This window comes from Talpa occidentalis, unplaced genomic scaffold (genome assembly GCF_014898055.3).
Source record: "Talpa occidentalis isolate TD23 unplaced genomic scaffold, MPIMG_talOcc4v2.1 talOcc4.5, whole genome shotgun sequence".
In the NCBI taxonomy this organism is placed as follows: Eukaryota; Metazoa; Chordata; class Mammalia; order Eulipotyphla; family Talpidae; genus Talpa; species Talpa occidentalis.
This window is the reverse complement of record NW_023604861.1, coordinates 84,642,028-84,669,111: the sequence shown is the minus strand read 5'-3', so window position 1 is coordinate 84,669,111 and position 27,084 is coordinate 84,642,028. Positions and strand designations below refer to the sequence as shown.

Below are 27,084 nucleotides of genomic sequence, written 5' to 3'. Positions count from 1 at the left end.
AAAAAGAACTTTGGATCACAGGAAAATAAATTTAGAACTCCAAACATTGAACTTCAAATATATTATTAAGCAGTTTATAAACTTCTGCCTGCCTTTATAACAAATGATCAGTTCCTACCTCGTGCTCGCACCCGACATTCTTCTTCCTCTGCATTTTTGAGTATTTGTTTAGCATGATTCAATGAGGATTCACATTTTAGTAGGTTTTTCACATGTGCAGCCAGTGAATCTACACTGCTGGCAGCATCATCACTCTCTGACACACCCTCTTCCTCTCTGCTATCTGTCATGCTTGTCTTTGGTGACGCATATGGAAAGAAGTTTAGAAGAACATCAGAAACTGATTCCAAGGAATTACTGTCCCATGAGCAGGAACTTGCATCACTGCTTGAATCACTTTTTATGATAGTCATCATGGGGATTACAATTTTATTCCCAATGGTTCTACTATACCCTTCAGGTTCAGATCTCATTACAGATCTGGCTGCTTTATATTGCCTAAGGGTTTCATCTAATGTCACTCTGGCTTTACTTTCTGCTTCCTCTAGAGGACTTCTAACTGTAGTTGAACTAATAAACTCCCAATTTTCAATGCCTCTCTGGCATTTCATATTCGTCTGTGTGCTAATATCCTTCTGTATGTACTGGTTGGCTGGGTTTTCCTCTGTGAATGACTGTTTGTGAGGCAAATCACCATGAGAGTTATCAGTTGTTGGGGGTTCTTTAAAGCAAACCACCTTCTTAGATTGTATATATGAAATATCATTAACATCTCGGAAAGGCACAAGGGGAGAAGAAAAATTACAGCGTTTCAGTGCTATATTTTCTGCCTCCATTAAAAGTGTCCGAATCTCTTTAAGAGTTTTGGAACCACTGCCTGTATCCCGGATATCCTTAGAGCCAACATCTTCAAAACCTGATGATTCTGGCTTATTTATTACAATTCTACTATCAGCCTGAGAATTTAAAGGCATACTGTTTGAAGTAAGACTAGAATTAGAAGAATCCAAATTATCTATTAGCCTCTGGACATGGTCTGAAACAAGTTTGTGTTTTTCACTACGTGAATAAGTATCAGGGGAAACTGTTGAGAACCTAGTAATCTTTTCATCTTGCCCAAGACCACTTGAGAGCATCAGAGCACCTTCGACTAGGTGTCTATTTGGCAAATCCTTTCGATAGGATATATCTGGTTTCTCTCTGGGTGAAAAGGAACTAGGAAGAGTTGTTGGTAACAGAGTTTTCTGGTTAGCTTGTCCAGGGATAACTGAAACCTTTAGCGCATTTTCAGTTAGATGGTTATCTGGCAATTCCTGTGAATAGAAAATATTCGATTTCTCTCTATGTGAAAAGGAACTAGGAAGAGGTAGTGGAATCCCAGAATCCACCTCAGTGGGTTCAGGAACAGTTGAAATCTTCAGAATAGCTTTACTTTCATGTTTATCTGTCAACTGCTGTTGAAAGAAAATACTGGGTTTTACTCTCTGAGAATAAGAATCATGAACAACTGCCAATGATGGAGTCTTCTGGTCTTCCGGTCCAATCACAGGTGAATCTTTAGGCTTCTCTCTTTGTAAATAAGGGCTAGGGGAAATTGTTGATGACTCAGTCTTCTGTTCAGCTGATCCAGGAAGAGCAAAAACTTTTAAAGTTTCTTTAGTAAGATTTGGCACCTCCTGTGGAAAAGAAACACCAGCCTTCCCTCTATATGAAGAGGAACTGGAGGGGATTACTTGTATCCCAGTCTTCTGGTCAGCTGGTTCAGGAACAACTGCAAATTTCAAAGTTTCTTCACTAATACCTGGCAAGTCCTTCTGATAAGAAAATATAGGTCCCTCTCTAAGGGAAGCTGAGGATACAATTCTTTTACCAGTCTTCTGTTCAGCTGGTCCAGGAACAGCTGAAACTTTCAGAGTTTCTTCAGTAACATCTGGCAAATCCTTCTGATAAGAAAAGACAGGGAGCTCTCTAAGAAAAGTAGTGGGTACAATTTGTACACCAGTTTTCTGGTCAACTGATACAGGAAGCCCTAGGAGTCTGAACACATCATCATTAGTATCTATTAACTCTTGCTGGTAAGAGACAATGGGCTTCTCTCTATGTGAGTAAGAAGAGGTTACTGCTGATATCCCAGTCTTCTGATCAACTGCTCCAGGACCCCCTATAATTTTTAAAGCCTCTTCAGTAATATCTGGCAACTCCTGCTGGTAAAAAATGGCAGGCTCCTCTTCGTATGAATAGGAACTAGACAGTGCTGTAGGTATTACAGTCTTCTGGTCAGTTGATTCAGAAACACTTGAAATTTTCAGAGCCTCTTCAGTTAGATGACTATCTGACAACTCCTGTTGGTAAGAAATAATAGGCTTCTCTCTGTGTGAGTAAGAAACAGAAGTTTCTACTGGTATTCTGGTTCTCTGGTCACCTGTTCCAGGAACAGGTGAAACTTTCTGAGCCTCTTCAGTTAGAGGACTATCTGGCAAGGCCTGTTGGTAGAAAATAATAGACTTCTCTCTATGTGAGTAAGGAATAGAGGTTGCTGCTGATTCCCCACTCCTCTGGTCAGCTGAATCAGAAGCAGCTGAAACTTTTGGAGCCTCTTCTGTGAGATGTCTATTTGGTAAGGCCTGTGGATAGAAAATAATGGGTTTCCCTTCTAGTGAGGAGGAACTTGATACTGTTGATATCCCAGTCCTCTGGCTAGCTGATTCAGGAGCAGCTGAAGCTATAGGAGCCTCTTCTGTGAGATGTCTATTTGGTAAGGCCTGTGGATAGAAAATAATGGGTTTCCCTTCCAGTGAGGAGGAACTTGATACTGTTGATATCCCAGTCCCCTGGCTAGCTGATCTAGGAGCAGCTAAAACTTTCTGAGCCTGTTCAATTAGAGAATTGTCTGGAAATTCCTGTTCATAAAAAACAACGGGCTTATCTCTCTGTGAGTAGGAAGCTAAAGGTTCTGATGGCAACCCAGTCTTCTGGTCTGTTGGCCCAGAAACAGCAGAAGTGTTTTCAGCCTCTTCAGTTAGATGACTCTCTGGCAACTTTTGTTGGTAAAAAATAAATGGCTGCTCTTTATGTGCATAAGGAATAGAGGTTGCTGTTGATATCCCAGTCCTCTGGTCAGCTGACCCAGGAGCAGCTGAAACTTCTGGAGCCTCTTCCGTGAGATGCCTATCTGTTAAGGCCTGTGGATAAAAAATAATGTGTTTCCCTTCCAGTGAGGAGGAACTTGAAGATACTGGTGATATCCCAGTCCTCTGGCCAGCCGATCCAGGAGCAGCTAAAACTTTCTGAGCCTGTTCCGTTAGAGAACTGTCTGGAAATTCTTGTTCATAAAAAACAATGGGCTTATCTCTGTGTGAGTAGGAAGTAAAAGGTTCTGATGGCAACCCAGTCTTCTGGTCTGTTGGTCCAGGAACAACAGAAGTGTTTTGAGCCTCTTCAGTTAGGTGACTCTCTGGCAATTTCTGTTGGTGAAAATTAAAGGGCTGTTCTTTATGTATGTAAGGACTAGAGGTTACTGTTGATATCCCAGTCCTCTGCTCAGCTGATCCAGGAGCAGCTGAAACTTTCTGAGCCTGTTCAGTTAGAAGACTCTCCTGTAACTCCTGTTGGTAAAATATAAAGGGCTGTTCTCTATGTGCATAAGGAATAGGGGTTACTGTTGACAACCCAGTTCTCTGGCCAGCTGATCCTGGAGCAACTGAAACTTTCTGAGCCTGTTCAGTTAGAGGACTGTCTGGAAATTGTTTGTAAAAAACAACAGGCTTATCTCTGTGTGAGTAGGAAGTTAAAGGTTCTGATGGCAACCCAGTCTTCTGGTCTGTTGGCCCAGGAACAACAGAAGTGTTTTGAGCCTCTTCAGTTAGATGACTCTCTGGCAACTTTTGTTGGTAAAAAATAAAGGGCTGCTCTTTATGTGCATAAGGAATAGAGGTTACTGTTGCTATCCCAGTCCTCTGGCCAGCTGATCCAGGAGCAGTTGAAACTTTCTGACCCTCTTCAGGTAGAGGACTCTCTTGCAACTCCTGTTGGTAAAATATAAATGGCTGCTCTCTATGTACGTAAGGAATAGAGGTTACTGTTGATATCCCAGTCCTCTGGTCAGCTGATCCAGGAGCAGCTGAAACTTTCTGAACCTGTTCAGGTAGAGGACTCTCTTGCAACTCCTTTTGGTAAAATATAAAGGGCTGCTCTCTATGTGCGTAAGGAATAGAAGTTACTGTTGATTTCCCATTCCTTTGGTCAGCTGATCCAGAAGCAGCTGAAACTCTTGGAGCCTCTTCTGTGAGATGTCTATTTGGTAAGGCCTGTGGATAGAAAATAATGGGTTTCCCTTCCAGTGAGGTGGAACTTGAAGATACTGTTGAAATCCCAGTCCTCTGGTCAGCTGACCCAGAAGCAGCTAAAACTTTCTGAGCCTGTTCAGGAAGAAGATTATCTGGCAACTCCTGTTGGTAAAAAACAATAGGCTTATCTCTGTGTGAGTAGAAAGTAAAAGCTTCTGATGGCAACCCAGTCTTCTGGTCTGTTGGCCCAGGAACAGCAGAAGTGTTTTGAGCCTCTTCAGTTAGATGACTCTCTGGCAACTTCTGTTGGTAAAAAATAAAGGGCTGCTCTTCATGTGCATAAGGACTAGAGGTTACTGTTGATATCCCAGTCCTCTGGCCAGCTGACCCAGGAGCAGCTGAAACTTTCTGAGCCTGTTCAGTTAGAGGACTCTCCTGTAACTCCTGATGGTAAAATAAAGAGGGCTGATCTCTACGTGCATAAGGTATAGAGGTTACTGTTAATAACCCAGTCCTCTGGTCAGCTGACCCAGAAGCAGCTGAAACTTTCTGAGCCTGCTCAGTTAGAAGATTATCTGGCAATGCCTGTTGGTAAAAAATAACAGGCTTATCTGTGTGTGAGTAGAAAGTAAAAGCTTCTGATGGCAACCCAGTCTTCTGGTCAGTGGGTCCAGGTACAGCTGAAACTTTCTGAGCCTGTTCAGTTAGAGAAGTCTCTGGGAACTCCTGTTGGTAAAAAGTAACAGGCTTTGCCGTATGTGAAAAGGAAGCGTAAGGCTCTGATGGCAACCCAGTCTTCTGGTCTGCTGTTCCTAGAACAGCAGAAACCTTTTGAGCCTCTTCAGTTAGATGATCCTCTGGCAACTTCTGCTGGTAAAAAATAAATGGCTGCTCTTTATGTGCATAAGGACTAGAGGTTAGTTTTGATATCCCAGTCCTCTGGTCAGCTAATCCAGGAACAGCTGAAACTTTCTGAGCCTGTTCAGTTGGAGGACTGTCTGGAAACTCTTGTTGGTAAAAAGTACCAGGTTTATCTCTATATGAATGGGAAGTAAAAGGTTCTGATAGCAACCCAGTCTTTTTTTCAGCTGATCCAAGAGCAACTGAAATTTTCTGAGCCTCTTCAGGTAGGTGACTGCCTGGTAAAGTCTGCTGGTAGGAAATATTGGGCTTCTCTTCAAATAAGTAGGACCTAGCAGACCCTGTTTGTATCTCAGCTCTGTGGTCCACAGGTCCAGGGACAGCTGAACCTCTCAGAGCCTCTTCTGTGAGATTATTGTCTGTCAACTTCTGTTGGTAAAAAATAAAGGGTTGATCTCTATGTGAGTAAGGAGCAGAAGTTACTGCTGATACTCCAGTCCTCTGGCCAGCTGACCCAGGGGCAGCTGAAACTCTCTGAGCCTGTTCAGTTAGAGAACTGTCTAGAAACTCCTGTTGGTAAAAAACAACAGGCTTATCTCTGTGTGAATAGGAAGTAAAGGGTTCTGATGGCAACCCAGTCTTCTGGTCTATCGATCCAGGAGCTGCAGAAACTTTCAGAGCCTCTTCAGTTAAATGAGAATTTGGCAACTCATGCTGATAGAAATTACCGTGTACCCCTCTATTTGAGTAAGAAGTAGGGGATGCTAATGGTATCTCAGATTTCTGGTGAGCTGTTCCAGGAATAGTATGAGCCTCTTTAATTAGCTGACTTTCTGGTAGCTCCTGTTGGTGGAAAAAGTTGGACTTCTCTCTGTGTGAGTAAGAGGGAGAGGTTATTGCTGATATCCCAGTCCTCTGGTCAGTGAATCCAGGAACAGCTGAAACTTTCTGAGCCTGCTCACTTAGATGACTCTCTGGCAGGGCCTGAGGATAGAAAATATGGGTTTTTTCTCCATGTGAATGAGAAGTAGAGGGCCCTGTAGGTATCCCAGTTTTCTGGTCAGCTGATCCAAAAGAAGCTGAAACTTTCAGACCCTCTTCAGGTAAATGACTGACTGGCAACTGTTGCTGTGAGAAAATAATGTGCTTCTCTCTATATGGATCCAAACTAAAAGTTACTGTTGTTTTCCCACTCTTCTGGTCACCTGGTCCAGAAACAGCTAAAACTTTCAGAGTCTCTTCAGTAGGATGACTGCCTGGCAATGTCTGTTGGTAGAAAATATTGTGCTTCTCTCCAACTGAGTAGGAAGTTGGAGGAACTTCAGGTATGCCAGCCTTCTGGGCAGCAGGTCCAGAAGCAGCTGAAACTTTTAGAGTCTCTTCAGGAAGATGACTAACTGGCAACTCTTGTCTGTAAAAAATATTGGGCTGCTCTCTATGTGAGTAAGTAGTAGAGGTTACTGCTGGTATCCCAGTCTTTTGCTCAGAGAATCCAGGAGCAGCTGAAATATTCTGAGCCTGTTCAGTTAGATGACTGCCTGAGACGGCCTGTGGGTAGAATATATGGGGTTTTCCTCTTTGTGAGTAGGAACTAGTGGGTACTGTTGATATCCCAGTCTTCTGGTCAGCTAGTTCACGAACAGCTGAAACTTTCAGAGTCTCTTCAGTTAGATGACTATCTGCCAATGCCTGTTGATTGATACTATCAGTATGTTGGTCAATAATGTTATCCTGAGGAGACCTTACAGCCAAGTGAGAAAATTCATCAGGGGACAAGGATAAATGAGATTCAATGTCTGAAACTCCAGGAGTGGTAGTGATGTCTGGTCTCAAGTTAGAATGTGTAATATCAGTTATGCCTCCTTTAGAAGTAACTCCTAAAGAAAAAGAGATTTGTTAATATTGTTAATATTCTCAATGATTATGTAATTAAAATAAATTATTTTTTATGCACTGAAATAAATAAAAGCAAGTTTTCCCTCCTTGGGTCTTCATGCTTTTAGAAAGGAATCCTAAGGAAATGTCAAAGGAGAGAAATATTTACGCACAAAAGTATTAATTACAAAATCATTCTAAGAACAAACTAATGTAGACATTCAACAAGAGCAATGGTTTTAAAATAGCAGTATATTCATTTGAAAAAATATTGAGCGACTTAAAATTTGGAGTTTTAAAAATTTTTCATTCTAATGGGAAAATGTTGTCTACTCTGGAATTTTACTTCACTCTACTTATAAAGTAATAAGTTAGCCTGCTGTAATGTCAGTGTATGCTGGCAAATGAGACTACTCAATCAGAAATAAAATCATTTATTCCATGACACAGCAAAAGATCATCAGCTTACTTTCATGTATATCCCCTTCTCCTAAGTCCTATGAAGGTAGTGCAATAAGGCCCAGATAAATGTTAGGCATGCAGTGAGTCTAACTCACTCTCCTAATAAATGCACCCCAAATAAAATACTTATTTTTAAGTGTATGAAATCTACACTTTCATTTCATGTCTAAGGGTTACACAAAGAAGTCTGAACTCAGTTCATTATATGGCATGGAGAGTTGTTGACAGATTTGATCAGAACTGCACTGCAGGAACATAGATCCAAGATGGATAGGAATGGAATGTGAGAATATAAGCTTCATTATTTAACAGAATTTCATGCAAGGGAAATGTTCTATCATCCAATACAAAAATTCTAAATGATAGTTCTCAAGAAAGGTGGAAAATAGATGATGCAACAGAAATGCAATCATTCCCAAAAAAAAAAAAAAAAAAAAAAAAGGTCATTTTTAGTAAAGCTTACATCCTTTTAAGAGGAAGCAGAAAATAAATTGGTAAGAATATAAGTAGAGAAAGAACAGTCTCTCCAACAAATGGTGTGGGAAAACTATATATATAGCAACATGCAAAAAACTGAAACTGGACCATAATCACATATCACACACATTTTAAAAATAAATTCACTTCAATCTAATACCTAAAAATCTCAAAATTCTTAGAAGAAATCACAGGTGGATAACCTCCTTGACATTGATCTTGGAAATGTTTTTTGGATTTGACCAGAAAAGCACAAGCAACAAAAAGCAAAAAATAAGTGAGACTACATTAAACTAAAAGGCTTGTGAACAGCAAAAGAAACCATCAACAAAACGAAAAGGTAACCTACCAGACAGAAGAAAATACTTGCAAATTATTTATCAGGTAAGAGGTTAATACCCAAAGTATAAAAAGAACGGGGCCTCCCTGGTGGCGCAGGGGTTAAAGATGGTGCTATCAAGCTATCACCAGCCACTGCAGCATGAGTTCAATTCCCCAGGTGGCCAGGGAGCTACCTACATGGCACAGCAGACCTCTCCTGCCTCGCTCACTGCTCCCCTCAGTAGTGTATTTCAGTAAATCTGCCTGTTCTATTCCCCACTCTCTCTGGTGAATCCTCTCACCTCCCATACCTCTGGCTTCACCCCAGTTCTTGTAAACATAAATAAATAAATCCTTTAAAAAAAAGTATAAAAAGAACTTAACCAAGATAAAAAAAATAACCTAACTTAAAAATGGGCATGGGCTGGATAAATTGGAACAAAGAGGATAATGGTATGGTAAAGGATAGAATTGGACTTTTAGCAATGCACTTAATGCAGTATATATATATATACATGCTGATTCTCAATGATGCATGCCTGAAACTTACATAATCTTATAATGAAGTATAACTTTAATTAAAAATAAATGGACAGATGATCTGAACACTTTTTTATCCAAAAACATGCAAAGAGCTAATAGTTACATGAAAAGGGGTTCAACATGACTAATCATGAGAGAAATACAAATCAAGACCACAACGACAAATCATTTCACACCTGAATGGCCAGCATCAGAAAACACAAGAAACAACAAGTGTTGGTGAGAATGTGGAGAAAAGGGAACCCTTGTTTCCTGTTGGTGAGAATGTAAATTTGTACAGCCACCATAGAAAACAGTATGGAAGTTCCTCAAAAAGTTAGAAATAGAACTTTCATCTGATCCAGTAAGTCCACATTTGGATGTTCATTCAAAAAAAATCAAAACACTATATTTAAAGATATAAGCACCACCATGTTCAATGCAGCATTATTTCCAATAGCCAAGATATAGATGCAACCATATCAAGCGTCCAACAATAGATGAATGGAATAAGAAAATGTAGTATACAGTCACGTATCACTTTATCAACAGACAGCATATGTGACGGTGGTTGCAGTATGCTATACCATAAAGCCTGATATGTAGCAGGTTATAACAACTAGGTCTGTATGGTAAGTATCTATGATGTTCACACAACGATGAAATCAGAACATGCCCCGTCACTCAGACTCATGACTGAACACATATGGTACAATGGATTATTCTGCTGTTAAAAAAAAAAAAAAAGGGACAAAAACTTGTTATTTTCAATAGGATGTATAAACCTTGAGAGCCTTACGCTATACAAAATCTTACTTGCATGTACAACCTTAAAAAAAAAAACACTAAGTTCAAAATTAAACAAAACTTAGTTCATAGATATAGAGAACAGACAGTACTTGCTAAAGATGCGGTGACAGGTGGGCAAAATGTGTGAAGGGATTGAAAGTTTCACAATTCCAGTTAGAAAGTAAGTAAGTATGGAGATGTAACTGCAGTATGGTGACTATAGTTAATAACAGTATGTTGCATATTTCAAAGTTACTAAGAGTAAATCTAAAAAGGTCTCATCACAGACACACAAAAATTGTAACTATATGGTAAGAATGATAACTAGATGTTAAGTTGTGATCATTTCAGAATATATACAAATATCAAATCATTATGTTATACACCTGTAACTAATATATGCCAAATTTACATCAATTAAAAAAAAAGAAAAAATATTAACCCAAAAAAGCTTTGTTTTCTAAGTAATTCTTAAATTTTCAAAATTTTTGTTTGCTTTTGGATCATTACAAAGTGAGTGATATCCAGAAGGGGACAAATGTGTTAAAATATACAATACAGATCTTGAGAGATGCAGAGATTTGTGTTTTTTTAAAGATTTATTCATTTATGTATACAAGAGCTGGGGTACAGGCCAGAGGTACGGGGGGTGAGAGGATTCACCAGAGACACAGCGGGGAACAGAACAGGCAGACTGACCAAAGCACACTGCTGAGGGCAAGCCAGGAGAGGGCTGCTGTGCCATGTGGGCTGCGCCCTGGCCAGCCGGGAATTGAACTTGCGCTTCAGTGGCTGCGGATTGCCCCACAGGCTGGGTCCTAATCCTTGAGCCACCAGGGAGGCCCAGAGATGCAGAGGTTTATACAAGATAATAAGACCTTACTTAGGAAGATCTCAGCAAGAAGGAAAACATTTGTAAAGAAAACTGAAATAACAAGTGCAAGTTAAGCTGCTTAAAGTACAGGAGGAAACTTGTGATCTAAACAAGCAATTTCTGACAGTTTCATATAAGTTTAAGGACATATATTTCAAACTGGTAGAAGTTATAATGACCATAAATCCATGGCCATTTCTGAAATATGTTCGTGTAAGTAAAGAATATATGATGATGATGGCACAATTTTAGAGTGCTTACTCTCAGCCCTGGCAAAGGATAATAAATACACAATGTGAGTGTTATATTATTACCATATGCCTACTGAATCTTTGAGCATTCATTTTCAGAACCAGGGGGTAGGCCTGAAGATAAAAGATTTGACCATGAAATGGAAGAAAGTTGCCCAGAAAAAAGCTATCAAAATTGTGTATCAGTACCTTTTAAAGACGAGACTTGGTTAGGATTGGTTGAAGAACTCCTTTCTTTTAAGAGTCAAGTGCTTATTAATATAAAGGGTTTCCTTAGGAGACAAAGATAGCATGGTTTTATTTCCCAAAGTATAATCTAAAAATCCTCTATGGGGCCTCCCTGGTGGCGTAGGGGTTAAAGACAGCACTAGCAAGCTATCACCAGCCACTGCAGCATGAGTGAGTCCCAGCTGGCCAGGGAGCTACCCACATAGTGCAGCAGATCTCTCTTGCCTCGCCCTCTGCTCCCCTCAGCAGTGTATTTCAGTAGATCTGTCTGTTTTGCTCCCCCCTCTCTCTGGGGAATCCTCTCACACCACCCCTTCCCCCGGCTTATACCCCAGTTCTTGTATGCATAAATAAATAAATCTTTTTTTTTTATTTTTAAAAGATTTATTTATTCATTTACACAAGAACCGGGGTACAGACGCGCAGGAGGGTGATAGGATTCACCAGAGACAAAGTGGGGAACAGAACAGGCAGACTGATGAAATACACTGCTGAGGGGAGCAGCAGGTGAGATAGGAGAGGTCTGCTGCTCCATGTGGGACCCTCGCCGGCAGGCCAGGGATCGAACCAGCGCTGCAGAGGCTGCGGACAGCTTCACAGCGCGGCGTTTAACTGGCTGCACCACCAGGGGAGGCCCAAATAAATAAATCTTTAAAAAAAAATCCTCTATGACCTGAATAAGAAAAGCAATCAAGTCCTTTATTTTTCATTGACAAAATGAGCTGCAATTTCAATTCAATTTTATATATGACTAGGGCTTCTACATTAAGCACACAATACTAGCACACAAAACCAAATCAGCGTATTTCTGGATCTTGAGAATTCAAACTCTACTAAGGTCTGGCTGTCCTGAGAAGTTCCTATCCTATATACAAAAGTAGAATGAAATTCCCACAGTTTCCAAAAAGACATTAGTAATACATTAACTTAGTATTTGTTTTCATTGCAGTTATTCTTACTTACTAATTATGAATTACTGTAAGTTTATTGTTTTTACGATTCCCTACTTATTAATTATCGACAACTATATAATTATTACAATTTTGCTGTGGCTTATTTAATTTTTGAGCAAATGACAGCTATCTGCATCAACATTATTTTAAATCTAAATTTTCTCAATACTAGATTATAATAATGTATTACCGTTCAAATAGCAATTCTTGATACCTTTATTAACGAAGTAGATGTAAATGTAATACCTCTACTTGCCTTGTTAAAAACATATATACCATTTAAATAACTTTCAACACAATATAAAGTTATTTTGCTGAGTTTTAAAAGCTTATAGGGTACTGTTTGATAACAAAATCATATATATATATATATAAATCATATATACAATGTCAAACTACAACCTAATTTTTTTTGTTGTTGCTATACTACGAGTGAACTGGTAAGGCACTCTTACCAAAGGCACCTCTTCTGCATTCCTACGATGACAGTAACTTCAAAAAGCTAATAAACTGCTCCTGTTGTTCATGAACTGTCACTGAGCCATAGGTTCAAATCTAAAATACACATCTTTCTAATGCTGTCGTAAAGATTATATGACATAACGTACCTAAAGCACGTGGCAAATAGTAAGTACACCCCAATTCACAGAAAGGGGACAGGAAGAAGATGGAATTTCATGTCTTGTTTTCAAGTCCCTAATCCTTAAAGAACCCTCCCAAAGACCTACCCCAATCAAAGTCTTCACTTTGAGCTACAGCCAGTTAGCAACTCGAAGGGAGAGAGCAACCAAACAAATAGCAACCTAAAGTACTAAGGCTAACCTAAAGAACAGGCTTCAATCATTAAGTAAAGCAAGAACACTAAACAAAAGCACACAAGTTACACAAGTCATAGAGTTGGCGCCATATGATGAGCTCAGTAAAAATCTTAAAATAATGCAAGAAGCAAATCCATGGGTCTTTATAATAACAACTGAAATAGAGTAATTTAGCCTGATATAAATTTTACTTTCATTTGTTGCACATTCTTGAGAACTTATACCCCCCCAAAGCACAAAGTCTAGGTCCTTATTATTTCACCCATCTCTACTGAGTCTACCTAGACATTTAATTCACTTAATATTCAAAAATTGGTAAGCTATTCCTCATGAGGGGCTCAAAAATAATGTAAAATGCCAGATGCAAGCAAAACATTAACAAAGTCCCAGTCCAATCCTCAGAACATTTAAACTATTAAATTTTAATTATACATGTAGTACTGAAGTCTTCCAAATTTAATTTCCCATTTCCAGTTTTTTTCAACTGACTTTGAGGACACTCCAATCTAAAAAATCTTCTAAATATTAAATTCATTATGTTCAAAACTAAATTCACTTCCCCACTTGCTAATAGTGTCATCAATTCTCTATAATACAGACTCAAGTTTGTCAAGTTATATCCAACCTCTTCTGTATTCTGAACTCCTCAAACTCCTCAAATCTTACTACGTGGGTTATTTAACCACGATTTGCAAATTATGTTGATTCATACTTTGGACCCTGGTAGGTCCAAAATGACTCAGCAGTTACTTTCTGCCCATCATGACATGGAATCCAGGAGATATGCCAATGAAAAATAAGGAATCAGGGCAATTTGTATCAAGGGCCCATTTCAATATAATACGATATTTAGTAAAAACAAACAAAAACAATTTTTTTATTCACCTCCTCTTCACAGGGAAACAATACCTGTATGAGTGTTATAGGGATGTTCAAACACTGGACAGATGAGACTGACAGCAATTTAATAACCATATTACTCACATCCAGTAGAGTGGAACACTGGACCATGCAAGGTTACATATGGTCACGCTTGCATTTAAGGACAGGATGAACAAGCAGGAGGCAGGCTTTGTAGTAGAAAAAGGACAGGGTAACCCTTGGTTCCCAGAGAAGGATGTAACTGGCTACTTTGATTAACTTCACAAGATGGCAGGGGAATGAAACGCATCAGATTGACAGGTAGAATGCAATTGGTCTGATTAATGGGGGGACTAGACAAGTAGGGAGCCTTTCCCACTGAATGAAAGATCTCCTATCTTCAGATGTCACAGCAGTATATATTGCGGAATCTTAATTTTAGGCTTTTATACACAAAAAGGGAGAATAATTATATAGGATTAACTTCTCTGTATCACACTAGAATTAAGACAGTAAAAATCAGGAATATACTTTGATAAGTCAAAGTAAATTTTGTAAGCCCTAGTCACTAATATAACTTAAAAATTAGCTAGAAAATCATTACAGAAATTAAAATATCACAACAGAAACTATCTATTTAATGCAATAAAGTATGGAATGAATAGGACAACAAAGACATGAGACATATGGAAAATAAACCAGCAAATTTAAATTCAATCATATCGACAACAGTAAATGTAAATGGATTAAACTATCACATCAAAAGGCAAAGATTGCCAGTCTGGATTAAAACAAAAACAAGACCCAATTATATGCTGTCTACCAGAGAAACATGTTTGATTAACAAGTTGACAGGGAAGGGATGAAAAAAGATAACCCATACTGTGTACCTGGAGCAGCAATTTAATACTGATAAAAGGCAAAAATACCTTAAAAACAAACAAAAAAATATGCTGGACAATTTATAACAACAAAAATGTTAATTCAACAGAAATAAACAACAATTATAAACATGAGTGAACCTAATATCATAGTCTCAAAATACATCAAGCACTCTGACACAAAAGAAGGGAAAAACAGACAATTAGGCAATAATAGAGACGTTGATACCCTACTTTCAAAGATGGAGATAACAACTAGGCAGAAGATGGACAAGGATACAGAAGACTTGAACACAATAAACCCAATGGAACTAAGAGACATCTATAGAACACACCACTTGACAACAGCAGAATGCATATTCTTCTCTAGCATAAACTGTACAGTCTAAAGAATAAACTATTTATTAGGTCATAAAGCAAGTCTTGTAAAATTTAAAAGAACTGAAAACATACAAAGTGTATGTATGATTCCAACAAAAATGCAATCAAATGCGGTATGAGTGAGAAAAGGAAATTTACGAATATGTGGATATTAAACACCACTATAATAAAGGATCAATGAAAAAGTATTAGAGAGGAAATGTTTTAGACTACTAAAACAAAAACACAACAAACCAAACTTTAAGGCATGCAGGTAAATAATGCTTAGCAGTTTATTGATTTTTAGAAAATTAATAAAGTGTAATCACCTATATTAAAAAATCTCAAATAATTAACTTAATCTTTCACCTTAAGAAACACAAAGAGTATGGCACAGCAGACCTCTCCTGTCTCGCCCGCTGCTCCCCTCAGCAGTGTATTTCGTCAGTCTGCCTGTTCTGTTCCCCACTCTGTCTCTGGTGAATCCTCTCACCCTCCTGCACATCCGGCCTGTACCCCAGTTCTTGTATAAATAAGTAAATCTTTAAAAAAAAAAAAGAAAAAAAAGAAACACAAAAAGTAGAAACTAAAACCAAAGCAAATGAAAGGAAATAATAAAGATTAAAATAAATGAAGTGAAGATATAAAAATTGAGAAAAACAATTAAAAATGTAAAGAAACCAAAGTTTATTTCTTTGAAGCAAAATTGATAAAATATACTTAGGTACAAGATGGAAAGAAAACTCAAAATACTAAAATCAGAGCATTACTACCAACCCTGTAAAAGGAATAGTGAGGAGCAACCTCTGAGCCAGTGGGTGGCGCTCACAGTAAACTCAATGGCAGAAAGTGGAGTTTTACAAATCCCACATCCTGATATCCTGGGAAGGGTAGACCTGGGGTTTGAGATATCCAGGGAGGGTGGCGGGACATAGGAAAACAACTAGTGCTTTGGTAGTTAAATCACTGGGGTAGTTAAAAATTGAGGGCTCCTGGACAGTTAAAACTGCTATGAAGTAAGGGTGTCATCACGAAGCACCAGCTTGCCACATATACCTTAGGATTGGACCTTAGTTTCTACTGAGCAATTGCTATCGGGTAGGATAGATGGCAACTGGGCACATTCTGGTCAATAATCTCTATTTCTCTCTTTCTGCTCTCCCTTTCTCACTCCCTTTATAATAAATCCAGTTATTGTTGTTTCTCCCCATGTGTGTATTTTTGATTCTCATGCTGTACTGATAAGTACACAGGCAAGGACCCACCAACTGGATCACCCAAGTTTGTCCCATTTCAACTTTACAAAATAAAAAGGATTATAAGAGAATACCATGGTTAGTCACCTGCCAACAAATTAACTTGGAATGAACTATTCCATGAAAAACACAAATTATTAAAATTATAAAATCTAAATAGACCTAAAGTATGTAAAGAACTAGAATTTGTGGGGCCTCCCTGGTGGTGCAAGGGGTTAAGACACAGCACTATGAAGCTATCTGCCAACCACTGCAGCATGAGTTCGATCCCCAGCCAGGGAGGTGACTCACATGGCGCAGCAGACCTCTTCTGTCTCACCCGCTGCTCCCCTCAGCAGTATATTTCAGTAGATCCGCCTGTTCTGTTCTCCACTTTGTCTCTGGTGACTCCTCTCACTCCCCACACACCTCTAACCCTGTACCCCAGTTCTCGTATGCATAAATAAAAATCTGAAAAAAACAATAACTAGAATTTGTAATAATTGAACTTAAAAAAAAAAAAAAAAAAACAGCCCAGGAGCTTTATAGTGAGTTCTACCAAAGAAAAACTAATACTAATTCTTTACAAACTTCTAAAAACTAGGAGCATAGGCTTCCCAACTCAAATTAGCATTACCCTTGTACCAAAATCCAACAACAAAAAATCATGAAACACCTTCACACACCAGTATCTATTAAAAATATATAATTCCTCAAAAAAAAAAAAATACTAGCAAGCCAAATCTACAGATATACAGGCTGACATTATAAACCAGTCTTGTATCTCAGCTAACTTTTCAAAACAACCTGCCAATTCTTTTTGCTTGTCCTTGTTTTGTTCCATCTTCTATTCACTTCAACAAAAATTCTGAGCCTTCACCAAACACTTCTCAAATCCCATAACCCACCTGTACTACCCCCTACACATCCCTTAGTAGATAATCTTACTTTCTACCTCAAGAATTCTCTCTCCATTTCCTCTTTACAAATATCTTTGTGTCCACTTTTTTCCTCTTGTGATCAACTAATTTCTTTTCCCCTTCAAAACAAAGAAAGGAATATAGAACCAAACTGACTCTAATATCAGACTCCTCTATGTAATTCAGTTCTAAACATAAAATACAATGAAAAATCAAATGGTTTATCATATGAAAGAACCAGGGGTTTATAAATACACCTACCCCAAAGTATTATTGCAGCAGTTCATAACAAAAAATTAGTTAGCCACAGCAAGATAAATTTTAGAGGTTAGCAATAAAAATCTTTAACATCTCATTTTCTATGTACCTGTTAAATGCTTGGGAGTCTTTGGCACAGTGTCAGGAGATACTCTTAACATTCTGAGATCTGCAGGATGGTAATTCAATTCTCGGACTGACTCATGAGGAACAAATGAAGGCAATATAGATGGAAACGGTTGTTTAATGTCCACATTAGAGTGATCAACCTATGAAAAGAGATTTTAAAATGAGAAAATATTCAGATTTCACCTGCTTTAAAAAAAAAAAAAAAAAACCTCATGATAAACAGTTATAGCAATTCCTTAAGACCATGTTCTCAAACCTCCTGAATACATATATAAGTCAGATTTTGTTTGGTCAATTCCAGAAAGGTTCTACAAATTATTCTGAAGGTCTGGAAGTCTATCTGTACAGAATGTTCCAGATAAAAGGCCTAGAAGAGTTCTATTACTCAGAAGAAGTTTGTTGCTTATAATAGTTTGATCAGTGCAGGATTTGAACTATGGTTCAAATGGCAAGCTCTTGGCAAGCTCAAAGATTTTTAAGAAGGAGAGGTATGAGGAAAGAGAGAACAGGAATTTTTCAAGAAATCTATAAATGGTAAGAAAGAAATAAAAGCATCAAAGAATTTATCAATCAACTACCAAAAAACATATGTCCTCAAATTTCTTGAAACAAAAGCAGTGGGAAATATAAACTGATAGTGAAGTAAAATCAAGTATTAAAAAAGTTTCATTACATCCCAAGTCCCAGCTAGAAAAGAAAGCAGAATCTACTATTAATGATGTTAGTACATTAATATATATTGCTTTTCACCAGATTCACAGTATATCCTCATTAAAATATATACACATACTACTTTCATGTTTATTTTTCTTAAAAAGAACAATCCAGCCTTGCCCTGTGCAGGCTGGGGAGAGAACCTAAAAATGTACATAAGCATGAATCTCTATCCTCTTTTATTATTTTTTTTTTACTGAGTAATAATGAACATCCTGAAGAAGTTAGCATGGTATGTAAATGAATATATTATTTCTACTGCCTGTAATGGTTTCTCTAGACAGTATTTCTCAACTGGGGGAGATTTTGCACCCACCAACCTTTCCCCCGCCAAGGCACATTTGGTGATATCTAGAGACATTTTTCACTGTCAGAAGTTTTGGGGGAGAGGACAAATGCAACTGGCACTCAGAGCAGAAAACAAATATGCTGATAAACATCAATGCAAAAATGCACGGAACGTCCCCCCAGGATAAAGAACTATCCAATACAAAGTGACAATCATGCACAAAAATCTTGCTTTATCTAAACATTTCACAAGAAATTTTTTCGAAGTGCAATTCATCAACATATATATAACATATGTAATTTGTCCAAGGCACAGACAGTAACCGAACAAGGTTTTGATTCCAAATCTCTATGCTCTTTGCATAGACCCAAGCTGCATGATACATTAACAGACAACCAAATAATTATCTAGAGATAATGAGTAGGTATCAAAGTGAGGCAAACGAGAACGAACAATACATCTGAAACACAGATGAGAATAAAGAACAAAGTATAGACAAGTTCCCGAACAGCAAGTTGAGATACACAGAAAGATACTGACATATTGGGCTCCCTTGTTCCCTAATATCAGCATTATTTAACTCCAGACTAGAAAACAGAGCTAAGAGTTAAGGACAATAAAAGGAACAGCATCCTCCCTAGACTGAAAAAATATACTTAAGGCTACAGTAAGAGAAAATTAAAATTGGGACTATGATCAGTTAAAATCAGCCTATCACTTAACTAAATATATACTTTCATTTCTTTAAACATAAAAAGTTGACATAGTAATACTAACAAGAAAATTAGAAACTCATTTTTTTTTTTTTTAAAAGAAAGGAGAATTCAGATTGGAGCTGACAGATAAAAGATGTACAATGGGACCTAGAGCCAAAAAGACACATTAAAGTCAAAGCATCCATAAGACCTGAAACCATAAAATATATAGAAGGAAATATAGGCGAAACACTACGTGATTTGCACATCAAAGACATCTTTACAGACACATCACCCAAAGCAGTGATAGTGAAGGCAAAGATAAACAGCTGGGACTACATCAAATTAAAGAGCTTTTGCACAGCAAAAGAGACAATAACAAAAACAAAGAGAAACCCCACCAACTGGGAGAACATTTTTGCACCCAACACTAATGATAAAGGACTGATCACAAAAATCTGCAAAGAGCTGATGAGACTCAACAACAACAAAGAAAATAATCCAGTTAAAAAATGGGCAGAAGAGCTAAAAAGAAACTTCTCTGAAGAGGAAATGCAAATGGCCAACAGGCATATGAAAAAATGTTCAACATCACCTGTCATCAGGGAAATGCAAATCAAAACTACCATGAGATACCATCTTACACCAGTGAGAATGGCACATATTAAAAAAACTAGCAACAACAAATGTTGGCGAGGGTGTGGAGAAAAAGGAACTCTTCTGCACTGTTGGTGGGAGTGCAAACTGGTCCAACCACTGTGGAAAGCTGTGTGGAGATTTCTGGACCTACTAAACATAGAGCTTCCATATGATCCAGCAATTCCACTCCTAGGTATTTACCCAAAGGACACAGAAACATCAATTCCAAAGAGTACTTGCACCCCTATGTTTATAGCAGCACTGTTTACAATAGCTAAGCTTTGGAAACAACCCAAATGCCCAAAAATAGATGACTGGATCAAGAAGATGTGGTACATATATACCATGGAATATTACTCAGCATTCAAAAAAGATAAACACATGCAATTTGCAGCAACATGGATGGCGCTGGAAGGGATCATGCTCAGCGAAATAAGCCAAAAAGAAAAAGAAAAATACCGGATGGTCTCACTCATAGCAGGAATCTAGAAAACTTAAATAAGGGACCAGGAAAATGAATAACTATAAGAAAGTGAAAATCAAAATCAACAAAAAACTATGAACCAGAGACACTTTTAGGGGGGCGGGGGCGGGAGGGGAGGGATTGGGGTCAGAATGGGGGAGCTGCAATTGTATGGGGAATATAACAATAAAATTTATAAAAAAAAAAAAAAAAAAAAGTCAAAGCATCCAGGCAAATGAACCCCTGTATAAAAGGTTGACACACGATTTTTATAATATCCCAAGATTACCACTTTCTGGACACATACATGATAATGAAATAAAAAGAGAGAAAGGGAATGTGTATATGTCAGTTCCTCTGGGAATAATGAGAACTTTGGACATTAAGCACCTCAGTATCCTTCCTAGGGAAACAATGGCTCTTATAATTTCAAGATACAGGTATCTCTGAAGTTAAATCTTTTAGGAGCTCCTAAGAAGAAATACTTGAATATTTCAGAGTCTTTCCAAGGCTGTATATTGAAGGCCAGAGGAAAAAAAGCACAAGTGAATGTCTCTCCATGTTATCTTTTTCCTAAAGATTTATTTATGCATACAAGAGGTGGGGTGTAGGCCAGAGGTGCTGTGGGCAAGGGCGGGGGGGTGGTGAGGATTCACCAGAGACAGTGGGGAGCAGAACAGGCAGACAGACTGAAATACACTGCTGAGGGGAGCAGCAGGCAAAACAGGAGAGGTCTGCTGGGCCATGTAGGTCACCTCCCTTGGCAGGGATTGAACTTGTGCAGCAGTAGCTATGGATTGCTTCACAGTACTGACGCTTAACCCCTTGCGCCTATTCTTAACACTGTCCTAACGGTTCTTGCTGGCACAACTTGGAAGAATAAGGATGCCTCAAGAAATGAGCCTGGGAGCTTCAAAGGATGGTCTTTTCTAAAACACTAAGAGAACTCACTAAGTCTTTCAAGACTGAAACATAAACATTTCTTCTGTGCTAATCTCTAACAAATTAATGGAGCATATTTGTGGATATCAGATGAAGACCAGTTTACAAATCATAAGATTACATCAGATAACATAAATGGAGACCTTTATTCTTTTATTTCCATAAAATATTTCTCTCCCTATCCCATAAGTGTCAAAAAGAAAAACTTACAGGTTCTTCAAAACTGCCCTCTTCCTTAGATGGCAGTTTTAAAGGAGATTTCCAGTGTAGGGAGCTTCTGCCAATGTCTTGATCAAGCACATTTTCTAAACCTGCTAGTTCAATGCACTCACTAGTCAAGTCACCTTGGTCACATATCTAGGAAGTAGTAGAAAGTAAAATAAAAGCAAGTAACAATACCATTTCATGAAATAATACTGGAAAAGATTAAGCTTCCCCAAATTATCATTTTATTGTGCCTCACCTCTCTTTGTAGTTCAGCAACTCTTTCACTGCATACAACAGCGTTTTCATCTAGGCTACAGGATTCAATATCATCATCCAGAGTACAGATGTCAGACTCAGCCTTCCCCTGCAGGCCCTCTATAAAATAGGAGTCATTTTGCATAATAGTATGTATAGTAAAACTGCACTTGGCTCCCATAGGCTGAGGAATTTCACCTTGGCCTATGTCAGCTTTCAGCAATATCTCTTGGCCAACTGCAATTAGTGATGCATCACTGGTCAATGGTAAAGCACCTTGTGACTCCACATCACATGACACCAAGTTTGCTGAAAAGCTGCTTCCTATAGCTGAAGGTGGCCCTTCAGTGATGTTATTAGAGTTTACATTCTTACCCAAAGTACAGTTTGAGAAATCTGTAAGTTCTTTAAAATCTTGTGAAACCAAAGAATCTGAAGTTGATACTTTCACTGGAAAAAAAATATTTGAAGAACCTACCTTCACTGCAAGATCAAGAGCAGAAACAGACTTTATCTTCCCAATGGGAAGAAAAGGTTCATTGTTTGTATCACACTGAAATAAAGGTGATTGCATTTTGCCAAGACCAAGAGCTTTTTCACTTAAAGATGACTTAAGTTCTGGAGTAACAGAAAATGGGTTAATAAATATTTCCTGAGAATTAATGGGGGGTGATTTTAAATTAGGATGCCAGTACAGGGAGCTGTCATCACCATCTTTTTTATGCAACAATGGTCTTGAGGCAGCTTGTTCAAAAACCCCAGGAGTTGACTGATAACATGGGTGGCTATCAAAGAAAAAGTTTTCATCATAACTTAAGAGGGAAAGATCTGAAATTTCTGGTTCACTTTCTTGGCTGTCATTTGTTAAAGACTTAGTGATATCAGTCTGGATTTCGTTTCTTACACGCTCTTTCTTGGAAGGCTCAATAGAGGCAATAACTGCCTCAAAGGCTATATTTTCAGAAGCATCAACATTTCCCCCACCAAATGCAAAAGTTGCCTTTTGGTTTCTTTCCTCTTGAAAATACAGTTGTTCTGATGTTTCATCCAAGTTGGATTTAACAGTCTGAAGAGGGCCACCTGAAGTCTCTATGTTAAAGGTATCACGCACTTTTGAAACTTTTACAGAGTTATCAGGAACTATATTCTCAATATATTGTATTTTTGAAGATCTGGGATGTACCTCTGAAAATTCTAAAGTATTTCTATCCTCCTTTAGATCAAAATATTGAGGTAATTCTTTCCCCAGACCTTCTTCATTTCTTTCATAACCCTCCAATGAATCCATTTTTTGTTTCACCTTATTCTCAGCTGAAGCCCCTAAATAAACACTCTCAAAACAATGACTACCAGACATTAAGGGAAACTCTTTTCCTCTTCTTCCCAACAAACAATGCAAGAAAGAACATGAAATTTCATTCTTAAAATGAGGAGCAACTTCATGTGGAAAAGAAACATAGTCCATACTAATTGGACATATTTTTGGATAATGTGAAGCTCCCTGCTTGCTGCACGGCATATATGAAAATGGGGCACTAAAACTGTCATTTCCCTTAGGAATTTTATTTTTATCAATTGTGTCAGATGAATCTGAAAAAGAATCATGGTCCTTTCTGGTTAAATATTTTTCTGACTGCTGTAAAGTTTTCCGATTCCAATATTGCACATATGAACAAGAAGCACCAAAATGCTCACTTCCTTTAGGAATTATATACTCATCACTTACATCAGTTGAAGTTGAAATAGAGACTTGATCTTTATCACCTAAATTGGTTTCTGGCTCCTGTATAACTTCTTGTGTCTTCCATGACATATATGAACAAAGAGCATCATAACTATCAGAGTCTTTGGGGGTTTTCAGTTCATCAACTGTTTCAGATGAAATAGTCTCTTCTTTAGAGCCTTGTTCAGGAGGTAAAAAAGAGTACTGAGACCCAACAGTTGTACTACCTGTATGTGGGTGCTGAGACACACTAAAGCAATTGTTAACTAAGTCTGAAGCTACTTTTGAGGCTGCCTGGAATAGTGCTTCACTAACTTCCGATGGTCGAGAAAACCATTCAGTGTCTTCAGACTTACCAGGAATTCTCCTGAAAATATACAATTAAAAATAAAAATAATGTATTAAAAACTTTTTTTTAATCCAACATAAAAAAAAAAAGCTGGTATATCACTGAAATCAGGTTATTTAAAAACTGTATTGAAAACCAAAGTTCTAATTTCAAATTCCTTTAAGACGGCTAATGACTAAACAAAGCAAATTTTTGTTGACCAGAAGCTAATAAAGACCTTGATATTTACTCAGGATCGTCCTGAGACAGTATTTTTTTAAAAATGAGTATTTACATATTGCCCAAAAATCTTTAATGGAAAATTTTGAACTTTACTACTTAAAATGTTACCATGATTTAATATTCACTGATTTGCATTAATTCTTCTACCAGTCATATATTATGCTCTGAAAAAGCACTTCATTAGTGATCTACTCTCAAAAATACAACAGTAATCTAATCATAGGCTGACTAATGTGTACAGAGCACCTTGCATAAAAGTAATTTCAAAGTAATACCCAGCAGAAAGGTGGAGGATTTTACTCTCTAAATATCCACAGCTTTTAATACAACACTTGGGGTTTTTTGTTGCTGTTGGTTTATTATTTTTAGCTCTAAAAGAGGAAAACAAATTCTTGGAAAATTTCATATACGTTTTAAAGAATTCCAGACTTTTCACCTATTATTACTATTCTAAGGGGCATTAATTTAGAGAAACTGTTAGTTTGGATATGAATGTTACTTCATATTCACACCTAAGGAGAGATAATGTAACTCAGTTCATGCAGTAACAGCTGTACCAAACAAGTGAGTTACCACAAAATGAATGTTTTTTCATAGAATGGTGGTGGACTGATGGTACAGCAAAAGGGGAGATTTCAAAGGAGGAAAATACAGTGTGCCTTCTAAATTAAACCATGACTGAGATACCAGATTACAGTAGATACAAGTCATTTCTACCACACGTTACTATAACCATATTAATATGCATTATGCTTTGTTACCTCTGGATAGTGCTGAGAATATCTAACCCCCACAGCAAAGTCTAACCTTAGCTTGAAGTCATTAATACTACTAACAATATAGAAGGAAAAAAAAGAGTAGAAAGATTCCTTACAAGTAAAAAAGAAATCATCCTACCTCAGAGGTGCAAAATCTACTTCACTTTGCTGAAATAAGGAATCAGGCCCAAACTCTAGATCTCGTGTCACACATGTCAGCAAAGGCAAATCAGGAGAAGCAAAGTTGTCTTGTATGACTGCAAGGTTTCAAATATAAAAATGCTGACAATGCTAAAAATTATTTAGCTTACTCTCATAATGCTTTAGAAAGCCTAAATATACTGACATCTGAAACTTTCTGCAAGCACAAGAATGATAATGTAACAAGAGCAGCAGTAACTACCATTTATTGATTCCCCCCTGACAAAGTCCAAACATTTGACAGGATTTCACTTAATTCTCACGACAATCTTCAAAGGATAGGAATTATATCCATCTTCAGTTTTATATGATTACAAGACTTCAAAAATATTAGTTTGTCTACATTCAAATAGTTCATGTTCCAGAGTAAGATCTGAATCTAAGCATTATAACTTTTTATAGTAAGTGTTCTTAACTGTTATGTGTCTTTCCAACTTACATCAAAGTAAGGTCTATGTGCAATAGTAACAACCAAAACATTTCAAGATTTGAATAGGAATGGGTGCCCCATTAATAAGAATAAAAGGATACATCCCCTGGGAAGGAACTGCTAAAACTTTGATGTGGAATAGCCTAAATAAAAATCAGGCATAAATCAAGAGTAAGGAGGAAGATTAAAAGGAATTCTGCTTTATGCAATTTAATTCTATGGAAAACATGGCTGTTGGAATAAGTGAAGTTAAAGATTCTCCTGAATCCCAGAATTCAAACAATATATGTAAATATATAATTCAGCTACCACTTGGTCTAAATGGTCTTGTTGGGCTAAGCCTGGGAATTGTTACCATTTTTACTCTTTTCTACAGAGAAAGTATTTTCCAATTTATGTATCAACTCAATTAACTTTTAAAATACAACCCATTTTTATGTTGGAGCTATATGTGCAGCCATTTTATTTACAGTTGTATATAAAATGTTTTTACTGTAAAATTGAGTTAATGTATAAAATAATGCTTTATGCCATAATAAAGATATTAGTACTTACAAAAAAAAAAAAAAAGTAAGGTCTATGTGCTCCACAGCATCCCTAAGACACTCTCAGGAGGTACTTAAAAGTCAAGTTTATATCCAAAACAATATTAAGTTATCATTTGCCTTCTTCATTCTCATTCCTTCACAAAGATACAGGGAAATTTTCCAGAAGCTATACCATACATGACATAGCAACACAACAAATGCAGAAACAGATATCAGAATCTACCTTTTATTAAGTCAGAGATTATGGAGGGTTTTTTTGAAGCAAAACAATGCTACTTTTTAAATATTTCTGTTTTGGAAATGGAAAGCTTATTTTTTCTATAAAACTGTAATTTATGTTAATATGCAATGAGGTTATTCCTTAATGAGTCAATAAATAAATATATTTTAATTTCTCCATATTAATTTCTACTATGAGAAAATACCAGTAACTCACATAAACAAAAGCTCTTTGGAATACTCAGTAATTTTAAAGTATGTAAGGGAGTTCTATGACAGAAAGTTTGAGAATTGATGACTTAAAAGAAAAAAATTCTTGTGGATTCCTGAATGCTGACTTAAATAATTCTTATTCTAATGTCCTTAAATATGTACAAATTAGATATAAAGTCCTTATTTCTTATAGTATGTATGCAACTACAAAACAAAAAAATCAAATATTAATAAGAAACAAAACTATAAAACCAACAGCATTCTATTTATCATTAATTTAAGTGGGTTGGTGAGTGATATTTTACTAAAAATAAATTTTGCTTTCAATGTGACTATTTCCATGATAATGTAATAACAGCAGCAGAAATACCATTGAATTGTACTTTCAATGTGCTTTCACTGTTGGTATAGTGTACTTTCTTGATTTCAGAATACCTATAATGCTGCATACATTCCTTTTCATAACTATCACTCTGTTGTCTTTGGTTAAGTTTCCCACTAAACTGTCAATTTCATGTCTGTTTTATTCACAGTTCTATCCTCAATACTTAGCAAAGCACCTTTCTAGGCATTCAAAAGAAAATTATTTATTTACTAAATTAATTAAAAGTGAAAAACTAAAAGATAATAATACCTTTATCACCAAAGACCACCTGGTATGCTCTTCTTTGGTCCTGACTTGGAGACTCAGTTTTAAACCACTGTAACAAAAGTCCTTTAGACCTCTTTAAATCATGGCCTTTTTTTTTAAAGAGTAAGAATTTTAATTTATTTATTAGGAAACATTCATTTTCTTTGGTTTTTTGTTTGTTTGTTTATTTTGTTTTTGAGTGGTTTTCAACAACATTTGAATTTT

At 37.1% G+C, this 27,084-nt stretch overlaps 1 protein-coding gene across 7 annotated transcripts in view; it reads right to left on the bottom strand.

The window, feature by feature from the left end:
- Nucleotides 1-27,084, bottom strand: part of ALMS1 (ALMS1 centrosome and basal body associated protein) — a 136,101-nt gene that overhangs the window by 81,577 nt on the left and 27,440 nt on the right. For 5 of the 7 annotated variants that reach the window (XM_037527631.2, XM_037527633.2, XM_054701731.1 and 2 more), the window contains 5 exons: nt 24,757-24,874; nt 21,567-23,655; nt 21,314-21,460; nt 17,342-17,501; nt 119-7,024 (listed from right to left, as the gene is read on the bottom strand). In XM_037527631.2, coding sequence (XP_037383528.1) covers nt 119-7,024; nt 17,342-17,501; nt 21,314-21,460; nt 21,567-23,655; nt 24,757-24,874 — 9,420 coding nt within the window. The remainder of the gene's footprint in view (nt 1-118; nt 7,025-17,341; nt 17,502-21,313; nt 21,461-21,566; nt 23,656-24,756; nt 24,875-27,084) is intronic. The other 2 variants (XM_054701734.1, XM_054701733.1) reach the window with 2 other exon arrangements.